Raw genomic sequence first — 14,165 nt, 5'->3', positions numbered from 1 at the left:
GGACTTGGTTGCTTGTAGCCCTTTATAAGCGATTGCAACAGCGGGCCTCTGTTGTACATTGTTGGCGATAGCTACCTCGATTGCATTTTAATGGCTCTACTGAGTTGTGATTATATTTTGTCCTCATCTCTTTCCTTACCTGGTATCATCTGCTTGACTCAAGCAGCCCTATCATCCTGTTAACATACACTTCATTTTTTTTTTTATATAATAAAAAAAAAAAAAAAAAAAAAAAAAAAAAAAAAAAAGACTTCCCCCCAACACAACTGCACAGGTCTAGGAATAGAAGTGCATATTTAAAGGAAACTAATTTACTTTTTTTTATTCATTATTTTTTTTGTTGCTCAGGAGAACGCTGGCAGTGCAGAGGCTAAAAATTTTCACAAGCCTCAAAAATGCACCTCCCCAAGCCGTACTGCCCAAACCCCTCTCCCTCAACAATGCTGCTACCAGAATCACAAAAACAATAAAAATTAGCCACTGGCAGGGCTATTCGATTCACACACCTGGAGGGCCAAGTTCAGCCAAGTCCAGCTCTAAAACTACTGAGAGTTACAGAAGCGGTAAAATGGACTGTATCTATAAACAGTCAAGTTGAAATCAGGTGGATCAGTGAATGGCTGCAACAGAATCATCCCAGACTCATCTGTCCCAGGACTGAGAACTGAACAGCCATAGCCGGTGGCATGGCTATGTAGAGATCAACCTCCCCAAAACATAAACACACTTCAATCTAAGCTTTCAATCAATTCTAATTTGGAAAGTTGTCCAAAAAAAAAAAAAAAAAAAGAAAGAAACTGGTATTTTGGGTAAAATGCAACAATCTCTAATGTCATTTCCATTTTAAGATGCCCTGATCCTCCAGTCTAAGATATTCCAGACAGGATGGGTATGGGAGCAGCCCAGGTTATGGAAAGGGAAGAGGGAGCCAGAGTTGCTACTTCTTCCTGAGGTGGAGGGATGTGGTGTGGTGGGGCTCTGTGGAGGGACAGGGGTCTCAATGGACAGTCAGGGCTCCTGCTGCGTAGCTCACAGAGCTGTCCTGCCAGTTCCTGCACTGGCTTGACTGGGCGTAGTTCAGGAAAGAGAAGTTCATGTCCACGCCAGTCTTTTTCAACTCAGCCACAGCCTGCAACAGAACACAAAGGACATGTAACCATGTTTATGACAACATAATCACAATTAATCAACTATGGAAATATTAAACAACAAATTGTGACAATAGTTTCTTCCGAAAAATTAAACAAAGTTCTTCTCTTCTTCTATTGAAAAAGAATTCTAGAATTTCTCAGATTTTAGATTTCTAAAAACCCTTTTATACAAAAAAAACAAGCTACTGGACATCAGGGCTTTTATAAATTTCATGTATTGAGCATTTAATAAGGAATCTATCACCATTTGGTAACATTAAATCGGTTTTTGCTGTTTTTTCCCCTCAATAAATAAGAATTATTCATATTGATCTTAAGAGCAAGTCAGTGGAAATACTGTCATTCCAAAGGAGGTAGTACTTACATTTAGCAGCACTCCAATAGGGTGACGTCCACATATAGTATTGTGGTACTTCTTTAAATAGTTGCTAAAGGATATAGGGTCTAGTTGCTCTATAATGCCCATACCCTTGTTAGGAAAAACAGAAAGATTAAATTAAGTCAGTCAGAAACACTGTCGTGCTGTGTTATATGGTATGAATTACCAAGTTCTGTTAAGTATACAGAGTTAACATTGAACGTAGTCAGTTCAATGTAACTGACACTGTTCTGTACATCTGTCCAACACAGAAGACTTTCAATGTTACATAAATCAGCAGCATGAAGCTTGAATTCAGTGTCACTGCACTGTGAAGCAGACATGAGAGATGCACAAATAGATATATGAATATATACACAGAAATGACTACATGCCACACTTCCACACATACCTCATAGTTTCCGTCATGTCTGGTGTCTGACTTACAAGTTCACAGAAAGCATCAAATATTCAGGAGAAAGGAACTTCCGTGCAGAGAATTTCCCTTACACGCTGGTACCTATGTGCCAGACTACAGACTATGTTGCTAATTAAATTCTGGCCTCCAACTCACCGAGAGGTACAGTTCTTACAATACCTCGTCTTGGCAAGAACTCTTTCAGAGAGAGATTTGGAGGTCTGGTCCACATAATGACCAGCTCGCATTCGCCAGTTTTTTGTGAGGCAAGGGAAAGTGGAAAGCTACTTTAAATCATAATACATTTAGAGAAAATAATCCATTGTTGTGGTAATTATTAGAAAGGACTAATTACTTGTTAAATCACCAGACTGTTGAAGAGATGAGACTACACCACTGCACTGATGACTACACTCTGAATGGGTACAGCTGGGTGGTTGATTTAGGCCTCTCCCTTATCTGCAGGGGGCAGCTGACATCTAGCCAGTCTGGACTTCTAAAGCACAACAGATACATGAGTTTTTCAGTCAGACAATAGCAACGCGCAATTGTTGACGAAATAATAGGATTGCTCTTCCAAAAATTATTTCAACAATCGAGGAATCCACTATAATGCTCAAGTAATCCTCATTGTGATCCCACTTCAGAGCACATTTGATTTTCAAAAAAGCCCACAGGAGAGGGACAAGAAAAAAAAGAGAGACCCTAACAGGAACAATTCCCACTGCCCAGCCCATAATCGCTACTAGTACAACATGGCTATAAAAACAAGGACAACTAACCATTTTATCAAGGTGCTCGATAGATCTGTAAATCTCCCCTTGGGACTCATCGTAGTATGTGTAACGGAACCGCTGTCCTTTAAAAAGGAAGGGAAAAAGATCAAGGACAAAATGAATAAACATGAAGACAACTCCTATGTGAAAGCTAACTAGGAAGATGACAGCAATTTGCATAATTGCACCACTGCAAACCTCAAATTCTGGTTTTATTCCCTATACTTCACTTACAACAATATAAATTTTACTGAAAATCTTATAGGGGGGTGTGGTGGCACAGCGGGTTTGGCTGGGTCCTGCTCTCTGGTGGGTCTGGGGTTCGAGTCCTGCTTGGAGTGCCTTGCAACAGACTGGTGTCCCAACCTGGGTGTGTCCCCTCCCCCTCCAGCCTTGCGCCCTGTGTTGCCGGGTTAGGCTCCAGTTTGCCGCAACCCCGCTTGGGACAAGCGGTTTCGGCCTGTGTGTGTGTGTGTGTGTGTGTGTGTGTGTGTGTGTGTGTGTGTGTGTGAGAGAGAGAGACAATCTTATATACACACACATACTGCAGAACCAATACAGAAATAGCAAATTTTAACCATGTGCCACTTAAACTGAATGTCATTTGGACTGCGTTATGAAGGCACATTACAGATTAAGAACGATGCATTACCAATACAAATAGTTGATTGATTCACTTCATACTAAACCACCTGTCCTAAAGCAAGGTTGCAGAGGTGCAGGGGGACAAGGCATGAAGCAAAGTACATCGTGGACAGGGTACGAACTCATTGTAGGGAAATCACACATACAGTCATTCATACACAAAGGTTTACGGACACCAGTTCACCTGAAACACATTTCTGTGAAATGCGGGAGGAAACCCAAATGAGCGCGGGGACAACAAGCAAACTCTACACAGACAAGAGCCAGATTTGAACCCATGCACGAAGGCAAAGCCCTGGCGATGTGAGGCAAATGAGCACGGGGGTAAGGAACATTTGTTCACTAGGTACTCATTCCTTCATTACCTCGGCACTGTAGCACCGGGTTGCCTCAGAGTACAAACAGTACTTCCAGAAATTTCACTTACTCCAGTCACCATTTTACACTATAGCCAATACTTTGTCCTGTACAAAGTGCTAGAAAAATGTTTCTATTCGTATTCTAAAGAGAGAGTTACAGTTTTATAATGTGCTGTGGTGAAGGTGGTCATCATACTCACCCCAATGACAGAAATCGGATGAAATGACAAACAAGTTTGCTGGATCAGCCAGATATTTACTAAAGAGCTTCCCGTACTCCTGCTCTTTGGACTCGCTCAGTGCTCCCACAAGCACAGGTACAATGGAAAACTCGTCTTTATGGCTGCCGTTACACCGAGTAAAAGAAAAAGGAAATGAAAGTGATCAGTCAGGGTTTGGGAAGGCCTGTCAGCTTGACTCTTCATCATCAGTCATGACAAAAAGCAGCCTCTGCACACACTAGGCAAACAGATTTTAAATGGTAATGAAATGAACTGCAAAGGCTCATGATTAAAGCCTTGCTCTCTAAATAATACTTGTAGGCTATGGTCTCCACTTTCAAATAGTACACTGAGTTATAAGCATAAAGGTCTACAAATCATTTTGTACAGTAACTTTGATCAAGTTGAAATACAAAACACTGAACTCTGGACACAACCTGAAATATAGCCCAAGTTCAGATATTCTGCAAAATTGCCTCTCCACTTTTTGGAACAACCAAAACACCTTGAATTGTTTTGTGTCTGACAAAGTTACAGAACAGCACCTGAATAAAGTCAAGCAAATTTAAGGTTTCCAGGATTGTTTTTTGCTTTAATTAAGAAATGTAGGGACTGTGTGCTAATATGCTTTATTAATAAACTTCATGGCAGAACTCAAAATCCTTCTGCTAACCCAGACCATACTGGATGCAGTAGATGCAGGAGGGGGAATGTTATTTGTCCATTGCCAGTATTGCACGCCCATTTGAAAAAGGTAGCAAAGTCAACAATGTTCTCTTAGAACTCCTAATACACTGTTCAGCCTTTCTTCTTTACTGCATCAACCAAAAAGGGGCTCTGAAGTGGTCCCATTGTGCTCCTGGTTTTGGTCCAGTACAATACTCTGCAACTCTCAAGCTGAAGCTTCCAAACTCAGTGATGGTAGCTCCACAACCACACTCCATACAAACTAGTGTAAAAAGTGAGTACTTTACAGATCCATTGAGAAGCCACACAGACTCCACCCTCACCTTTCCATGGCTTTCGCAGTGTAAGGTAGGTGCATCTCGATACTGTGCTCGTCTTCATCCGTTTGGATACTCATCCGTTCAAACATGCCGGTTTTCCAGAGGTCAGCATAAACTGCAAGGAAGGAGGGTTATATTGAACAAAACAAGAACAGGTATGTAAGCAGGTTCAATTCAGTGAACCTGACCCACTCTTCCAAAGAGGACACGTAACACTGCAGGTACAGATAAGGCAGGGAGTCCTTTTCCAAACTAGGGAAATTAATCTATGGGGTTACCTTCTGCTGAGCTTCTAAATTTATCAAGACCACCAGCATTATACACGTTATGAAACTTGTCAGAGGAATGTAGAGTTAGGAGTATTAATTTCACAAGGGCAGAAGGTAACACACTGGTTTACAACATACACTAGTAACGTGAAAGGTGCTGGTTCAAGCTCCAAGGAACAGCACTGCTGTGCCCTTGAGGAAGGTTCTCATCCCAAAGTGTCAGATGTATAGATTAGTAAAAAAAAACTGCACATTTTTTCTCTTAAGTATAGAAATAATTTAATGCAAATACTCATATAGCATGTTAAGGCTGTTTTGCCTCACATACATAGTAATGATGTGAAAAGCTAGTGAAAACATCAGTTGAAAATATACTTTAGTAACCAGACCCATTGATCTGGGTTTGCCTCATCCACTCATTTCACAGGAATGAGTTCAGCACTAGCTGTGGATTCTGTTCCACTAACTATAACGACTACAACTAGTTACAACATTTGGCCCCAGAGAGTTCCTTGATGTCTTCTGAAAGGATGACAGTCAGAGTTTAGTCGCTGGAGATGTTTTCCCATTTGTCCATAACGCTAATCCTTAAACATGTTCCTGGTTCCTGCATTCTGCCTTTCCTTCACAAGGGAACGCTTAGCTTACTTTGTCACCATTTTGCCTCTGGCTGAAGAGATCAAACAGTTGTGTAAGAAAACTGCTGCTAAGAAATTGTTTAAGCAAAATTAAATTAAGGGCCTTATTATTTATTCAACTGCCAAATTATTAAAAACCTATGTTTTGAGGAAATAGTTACCCGATTTTCAGAGAGAAAAGACACCTTTCTGCCATTTTCACATTGTAGGAATACAAAATCAGTGTTTCTGAAACTCGGTAGAGCTTTACTCAGTGCTATGCCTGTGGGCTACGGGTCTTACCTTTCTGGTCAATTTTCAGGTCGTAAATTGGAGTCCGGTAAATCTCGGCTGGCGAGAGGGCACAACGTGACAGGGGTACATGGTGCGATGGACCCAGGATGAACACCCTCCGGCTGCAGGACAGGGATATATGTTGTACCCACTCATGCAAAGTAACACTTTCAGCCTACAGAAGTCCCTCTGTGTGCTGCTCTTGAACCTAGAGCTTGTTCCTCTATAAGTGCATACATCAAGTTAGCTGCAGGTAAAGTTTACAACTTGCAAGGCCTTGTCCCACACTTTTATCATTAGGCTCCCACACCATTCAAGAGTTTAGCTTGCTTTTTAATTGTGTGTAGATCCTTTAAAAGGAAAAAAGCCAGAGACAAAAGATTCAGTACAAAAATAGATCTGAACTGAAGACCTGATCTGCCAAAACAGTAAACAATTGAACTTGCTAAATATACAACTGTCAGAATTAAACAACAAGAACATATTCAAGTTCTCCTGAAGAATTTCACTGTGGCAACAATGTTTTATTCAAATGTTAATTTACGTAATATTTAACTTCTTAAAAAAAGTATAATGCCAAATTCACACAAACAAGATATCGGAATGCAATATTTATTTTAGCTACCTGTAAACATTCGCTACTCTAGGTTGATGGTCCAGTTCAGAAAAAATTGCCTACTTTTATGAAACTGTAAAATACACAACATCAAGAGGACTTCATGGGAATTAATAAAGTGAACGCTGACAGAACTCACGTGACAGAAGGGTCCACCTGTTTGTAGGCATAGGCCGCACATGACCCACAGTAGGTGTACCCTGCATGGCTGAAAAACAACACCTGCTCCTTAGCATTCACAATAAGGCACTAAATGTTTTACCTGCACTCGAAACACTACCTGATCAGAATTAGTTTCATTTCAGATGCGACCTCCAGCAATTAGTATGGCTGGGATGAATTTATAGGCTGCGCACGGTAGCCGCTTGCGTTTATTTCAAAGCAGCACAATGTTCTGTTCAACCCTGAGTGATCACTGTTAGAATCAAAGATATGAACTCTAATGAAGAACGATTTGTCTTACGGCGCGATGATGGCTCGGGCAGGTCTAACCGTGGACGGCACTTGAGAAAGCCAGCCTTCTAACTGTGCATTCAGTTGGGATCCTGAGGAGAGAGTAAAAGCAGAAAACCATTAAACAGACAAATATGATTATGAATTGTATGAATAAGCATTTCAGGGCAAAGGCTGATTGCATTATCATTTCCTTCATACCTAACGTGCTTCTTGGTAGGAAAAAGGGCACAAAATGATTACAGACCATACCATTTGCAACTGTGTATTTAATAGATGTTTGTCATCAAAACTGCATTTCATAACCGGTGAAGAGCTTGAGGTAGACATGCAAATGTCGAAGCACACTTTGCCAAATACTGTTTTTGTTGGTTCGCTTTACATGAGTAACTGCCTATGGAACTGATAGGAAATAAAAAGCTGATGGTGACAGACAATTCAAAGCAAATTTATGGAGCTGTAATGACATCACAGAAGATGATGCCTTTTCAAACACTTCTTGAATGTTGAAAGGGATTCAGCAATGCTGAGAAACCTGATGCCACAAAAAAAACCCAAGATCCTACAGAGCTTCTATTTTGGATCCCTTGTAAGAGGGACCACCAAGCAGTAAGCAGCTAAGAAACATAGCACTACTTCTCTGATGAAGTGAGAAATCGGTGCAGATGAAGAGTGTTAAACTTGACATAGGCAGCTAAAAGAAGCTAGTGGAGACAAACAAGGTGGTGAGACACATGGGAACACTTCAGCTAGTTAAACACAACTTGTCCTGCAGCATTCTGCAACAACTGGAGAGTTCTGATGACCAGATAGGAGGGGGCTGCAGCAGCCCAAGTGTGATATCACCACAGCCTGCACTAGGAGCTGGATGGAGTGTGCTATGAGGTATCAAAGGATCCTGCAAACATTTCACAGGCAGCATCTGCAGTACATACAGCTTCTTCAGCTCCCATTAAACTACAATGACAAGACTTCATCCAAAGTTTTTAAAAAAAAAAAAAAAAAAAAAAAAAAAACAGCAGAAGCTGCAGATGAGATAGCCATCTCTCACTGCAGTATTCAGCTATAAGTTATTCAGGCTCAAAAGACCTCCAGGATCAGAAAACACATTCATCTCCGTAACTCTAAAGCAAATTCAATCACCTAAAAGCTACCCCTTTACCAAAGAAAGCATTTGCAGATGTAGAAGCCATTGACCCCACTGTCTAAAATCAACTTCTTTTAAAGTGGTGTGTTGAGTCACAGCGGCAGGTCTTCTGCACCTCACCAACATAGCAAAATGGTGGACACAAAACTGGCTGAATGTGTGCTCCTCTCCCTTATGCACATGAACCTCAGTGACATCATTATGATTCACAGTTGATATTAATAAGAAACATGTTATAGTATAGGACAAGCGGGTCAGAAGATGGATGGATGGATGTTATAGTATATTCATTTAAAAAGAAAGATGCTACTGAAACAATTCCAATTAGGCACCTTTTCCCCCATACATATGACTGCAGGCCCCTTCATAAGACAAGTCCGTATCCTTACCACTTATACCATCTGCTCCCAAATGAATATATAGCTAACGCGGGGGTGAGGAGTCATATTCACTGCACAATAGAAATTCAAGTTGCTTATCTATGTGGGAACAATATCAATCTTGTTCATATTAAATTACAATTGCTACCAACATTAAGTTACCCATCCAGTCCAAGACACTGGAGAGGCACCTTAAATGCCATACAATCCACACCCAAGCAAAGCATGTATCAGGGTATACTGTATAAGCACCACATGAAAACCACTAGAAAAGAAAAAGTACATCGCTGACTTATAGAAAGAATGTGATTATCAAAATTACTGGTTGCATTTCTTTTCAGAATTTCCTTTGGCTGTAATAACCTTGCCTTAAATATTTCAGTGCAGCTTCCAAAAGCTATCAAAATTATAAAACCCCTCTGGTTTTCATTGTTTCAGCAAAGGGAGAACAGTGACATCAAACACTGAACAAAAGACTGGTATTTTAAAGGAATGATTAGTTGCAGTTAAGTGTCAAAATTGATATACCATAAAAAATTAAAATCAGAATGTCAATTATATTAATTCAGTCCACTCACACTTTTCGCCAAAGTGACTTACAACATCAAGCTACTTAATTATTTACCCATTTATACACCTGGGTGATTCTACTGGACCAATTTAGAGTGAGTATTTTGCTCAAAAGTACTACACCTGGAGGTGGGATTTGAACCTGAAGTCAAAGTTTCAAAAAGTCACACAAAGAAAACAGTTTTAACAGATAAACTTTTACAGTTACAACTCAGCTGCATGTGTAAGCAATCTGGCCATCAAGAGAAATACCTTCCACCTAAATACCTTTGAAAAGCTGAAGAATAACTATACACTGCATCAATACGTTACGAATATTTTAGGTACAAATTTCTAAAGATATGAACATTATCAAATCTTGCATATTTTCAGTTCTCATAGCTACATCGGTGGCTTTCACAAAATCTACCCACTGAATAAGTGTCCTATTATGGTTTTGATAATGTAAATAACACAACAAAATGACTAGACTGCCAAAAAAAAAAAAAAAAAAAAAAAAAAAAAAAAAACTGCTGCTCTCTGACAAGTCAATAAGCAACAATAAACCAGAAATTACATTTCTTTCCCAGTAATTTTTGTAGGCTTTAATTTTGACATAAATAAAATAAACAGTACAGGGTGTATCCTGCCTATGCCATCTTTCCAGGATAGGTTGAGGATTACCATAACCCCACAGAGAATGAGCAGATACTGAAGATAAGCTCTAAAGAATATTTTGTCCATTACAGCTTTACCTGATTTTTATAGAGCCTAACCCGTTAATAAAGGGAAGGCTTCTACGTCATTAGACGTTCATTTGCGGTGACGTCACAGTTAAAGTGACTTCGGATTTAGTGACGTCATACTTCAAATGACTTTGGATTTTAACAAACATACTTCTCCAGCGGACCGTGTAAATTGAGGCTTCAGTACATTGAACTGTAGAAGTATACTAGTTTCATTTTAGAGAAGTGTCCATAGAATTAAAAGTCCAGCCATAACTTTATGTACAGTACTTTATCAAAAAAGTTCCCAGAGATAAAAAGACAATGCCTGGTGAGCCCGATCCCCCCCCCCCCGTCCCACTATATAATTATATACTGCTAGGTGTAGAATTATTTTTTTTGCTGTATTGTTCAATGATTTATGCTACTAGCGTTGTCATGACACACTCGAGTCGACTAGAACACTAGAGATTTTAATCAATGGAAAACGCTTCGCTAAATGCACTGCTGTTCTCTCTCAGGATACAATGCTGCAGCCAGTCTTTTGAAAATTGAACTATAAATGCGACACCCTGCTGCCACTTCTAAATAAAGGCGAGCAGTTTAATTTGTTCTTAAATCATTTTCTATTATCCGGCGACGACTGACGATACAAAAAAAGTGCTGAATCAGCTGCTCGAAACGAGGGTCCAGCAACACAAGCACAACAATCCAATCCATCATCGTGACTCCTAAAAACGTAAAAACACATAAAAATGACAGTGACATCTGCCGAATGTGCATCTGCCGGGTTTATTAGTCGATATTTTACCATATTTTAAATATCTGATATATGTCATGTACAATTTTACGTCAGTTCCTTAAGGCTTAGTAACCACTACTTTCCTCTCGGTTAGCTACTACTACTAGTCTAGCGCGTCGTTCAGCGATTTTCTCAAAAATACTCGGCGACACAGCGTCGTTTACCACAACCGGGCGCGACACCCTCCTCGCCAAACCCAGAGCGCAAACTTTTCCACGTTATAACCGTTACAATGCAGTTTTGCTAACATTAAGTAGTTAGCATGCGGCTAATAACGCGAGCTAACGGCACAAAGGAGAGGCGAGAAAGGAAGCGGCCTGGTGGTGCCTGTGTGTGTGTCTCTCTTGTGAGTGTGAGCGGGACACGGAGAAAACAAGAGAGAAAAGTCGCACTGTTAGCACGCCACAGCTCCAAACATGCATAATCTCCCCCGGAAAAAACCAGAGAGCGACTTCGTTGAGGATTTGGACTCTGTTTCGAAGTGAACCTTCGGCCTGTGTGTGTCTCTGCGAGCAAATTCATGGGTCGCTGAGGAGTTCTCGAGGACGGCGTCGTCGGCACTGCCAGCCACCCCGGGCCGCACACAGAGGGAACTGGAAGAGCCCAGAAACCCCCCACCCACCGCAACAACCGTCCCCCGTCTTCTCATTCCTCTTCTTCCTTTACCTGAGGCGGTGTACCAGCTGCCGGCGTGACTCGCTTCCCTGCACACCACTCGGTTCGACATCTTAGCGCCCGAGCCGCCTATCTTGGTCAGTTAACACTGGATCATTAAATCAGCAACAGCGCGCAGAATCCGAGCTTTAACTACGGACAACTACTACTAGAGGGCTTCGTAATTCAGGACCGAGAGAATGTAAAAAGAAAAAAAAAAAAATGGAATTGTGACAGCGAGTAAAAAAGAAAGCGCTTTCACAACTTATGCATCTACAATAAGAAACTAGAATGAACAAATGAAATAAATCGTTCAAGTCCAGGCTATAAAACTAGCAGAGTGCAAAGAACAAAAGCTGGATCCGCTTGCATTTGCCCCAAGTATGTGCTCTGTGGTCGAGCCTGTTCACCGGCGTAGTTTGGCATTGCTCGGCTACCGTGCCACGGCGAAGTCGAACCGTTTTCATTGGTCGGAGTGTCTGGGGAAGTAGTTCTATTGGCTGCATTGTTCTAGCAGGTAGAGAGCGTGGTTTCAGTCCGTGCAATGACGTGAGTTACGCTTCTGCCATTGGACAGCTGCGGTGATCTGGATCGTTTCTGGTTGGCTAAGAAGTCGATATGGGCGTGACCGAAACGTATAGCCAAGCGTGACGACGCCCGTCTGTCACTGATCGGAAAGTTGTTCACGCGTTATTGGTGTGTTAGTGTGACAGCTTTGCAAAAGCACGTTTTTCGTATTTTAACCAAAGGCCAGTACCGAGCACAAGAGACCGGTGTTGCCTTACGTGCCTGAAAGGTCTTTTTCATGTAGGAAATATATTTGTATATTTATAATATTCACATTTATTCATGTAGTAGAAGTCTTTCTCCAAGTGAGGAACATCTCAGAGTAAAATAGATTGACTGCATTACATCAACAGCTCAAGAGACTTTGTCTGCAGTCATGCATTTTTAAAGTAGAGTAAATTTGTCACCTCAAGAAGGTGGACAGAAGGAAGCTCGACGCTTTTGAATTACGGTGTTGGAGGCGAATGCTGCGCATGCCATGGACATCAAGGTCACAAACAAGACGATCCTAGAGCGAGTCAAAACAAAGATATCGCTGGAGGGCAAAATCACCATGCAGCGGCTCTCATGCTTCGGTCATATCATGTGAGCTAATTCCTTGGAAACAACATTAATGCTTGGCATCGTCAGTGGGATGAGAAGAAGACGTCAAAGAACACGCTGGCTGGACATAATCAAGGCCGACACAAACACGGCCGTGAAAGAATTGAAATAAGCGGTCAAAGATCGTAAAGCGAGGAGAATGATGATTCATAAAGTGACCGAAATTCGTCCTCGTCTGAGCGGTTAAATCATCATCATCAAATTTGTCACAATCCACTATATGAATCAGTAAACATCATATGAGTAGCGGCATTAATGTTTATCCATTATTCTAATTCATAAACATTTGCACTTTGGGTATATACTTGATACCTTCTGTAAAATGTATACAAGTGGAAGCAACAAAGAACCACAACATGTTATGGCCTGGGATCGCAGGAGGTAGCCGATGTAGCCTTGAAGGTCTACGGTCTGCTGGAAACTGGGAGCCTCATTAATCGATGTATAAATCCTTTGTGAGTAGGCAAACATGTGACATTGTTATTTGCACTTCCTTTTAAAATTACTATCTGGGATCTGAACATAATTAAAATTAGGAGGAACATGATGTGTTCAAATATGCCTAAATTAAATCTTAATAATACATTTGAAACTAGGACTTTTTATTATTAATATGTTGTCCTTGTCGACATCTGAATGTCCCTTCTGTATAATTAGCACACGGAAGGTGTTGTTATGTTGCTGTGCTGTCTAATAACACATATTTTCTAGGAACCTTCCCTGATGTCGGGAGTCATCTGAGAAGCCCCTGCAAGGAACTGTACTCGTGTTCGTGTTCACTCTTACAGTACTGTATCTAGGCCAGTTTGAAAACCTAACATTATGCAAGTTGCCTTGGGCAAAGGTGTCAGGCAAATGAATAAATGTAAATTTCTTAATGGGTAACTTTTGAAGATGAACTACAACTCACATAAATGTATTGCTATAATTTACATTTCTGTTATGTCTGCTTCTCATTGTGATCTAGAGTTCTACAGAAGTGAGCCATATTTGGTTTACTTTAGCGGTGGACTATACAGCACCTAGGTATCTCAGTTGGTTGCTACAGACCTCTGAATGGTGATGTTACATCACATGCAGCAACACTACATTTTGGTCACCATGTAGTAAAAATGAAGTGCCACTGTATCTTCCAATATTATTTACTTTTGCATTAAGAGCAGCTTTTATTACAACAATGTTTCTGAGTGTCCCCTAATTGCCTAAAAATAATCAGGAATACAATACTGAAAGAATCACTCACAACTTCTTTTAAAAGGAATCGTAGCCTTATAGCAGTTTTTTTAACGTTGATTTCATGTACTTATGGATATTTCATATACATTTTTTCAACAAGAAACTGATTTTTTAGTTGCTAACTGACAGTATGAAAGCAAAAACCAAAACCAAACCAAACCAAAACCAAAAAAAATAGCTGTTTAAAACAATTTCACATAGTTTGGCAAATGTCTTTTAAACCAAGGTTTCAGTATTTCTAAAATTTTTATAAGACATCTTCAGTCATAGCTTATCACCAAAATATTTGCTTTACAGGCAATATTTAGTATCAAATTT

The 14,165-nt window shown here is 40.5% G+C and overlaps 1 protein-coding gene across 2 annotated transcripts; it reads right to left on the bottom strand.

Moving 5' to 3' along the window:
• Positions 1–212: 212 nt before the first annotated feature.
• On the bottom strand, positions 213–11,848 carry LOC108933528 (protein MEMO1). 2 transcript variants are annotated; one of them, XM_018750662.2, is made up of 9 exons: positions 11,454–11,848; positions 7,195–7,276; positions 6,871–6,939; positions 6,125–6,237; positions 4,939–5,050; positions 3,908–4,050; positions 2,710–2,786; positions 1,516–1,620; positions 213–1,129 (listed from the first exon to the last, which is right to left on the bottom strand). In XM_018750662.2, exons 1-9 carry the CDS (start codon positions 11,512–11,514, stop codon positions 998–1,000), a joined length of 894 nt encoding a protein of 297 aa, XP_018606178.1. In that variant the 5' UTR covers positions 11,515–11,848; the 3' UTR covers positions 213–997. The 2 variants fall into 2 exon arrangements, with proteins under 2 accessions (XP_018606178.1, XP_018606179.1); XM_018750663.2 differs by lacking the exon at positions 11,454–11,848 and adding an exon at positions 7,386–7,830.
• Between the last annotated feature and the right edge of the window lie 2,317 nt (positions 11,849–14,165).

This window comes from Scleropages formosus, chromosome 16 (genome assembly GCF_900964775.1).
Source record: "Scleropages formosus chromosome 16, fSclFor1.1, whole genome shotgun sequence".
NCBI classification, from domain to species: Eukaryota; Metazoa; Chordata; class Actinopteri; order Osteoglossiformes; family Osteoglossidae; genus Scleropages; species Scleropages formosus.
Note: the sequence above shows the minus strand (reverse complement) of the source record. Positions and strands in the feature narration are given on the sequence as shown.

Coding starts and splice junctions, on each gene's coding strand:
- LOC108933528 (XM_018750662.2), bottom strand. CDS start 11,514: ATGTCGAACCGAGTGGTGTGCAGGGAAGCGAGTCACGCCGGCAGCTGG. Junction 6,940..7,194: donor GCCCGAGCCATCATCGCGCC/GTAAGACAAATC, acceptor GTTGTTTTTCAG/CCATGCAGGGTACACCTACT. Junction 2,787..3,907: donor ATCCGATTTCTGTCATTGGG/GTGAGTATGATG, acceptor TCCTTTTTAAAG/GACAGCGGTTCCGTTACACA.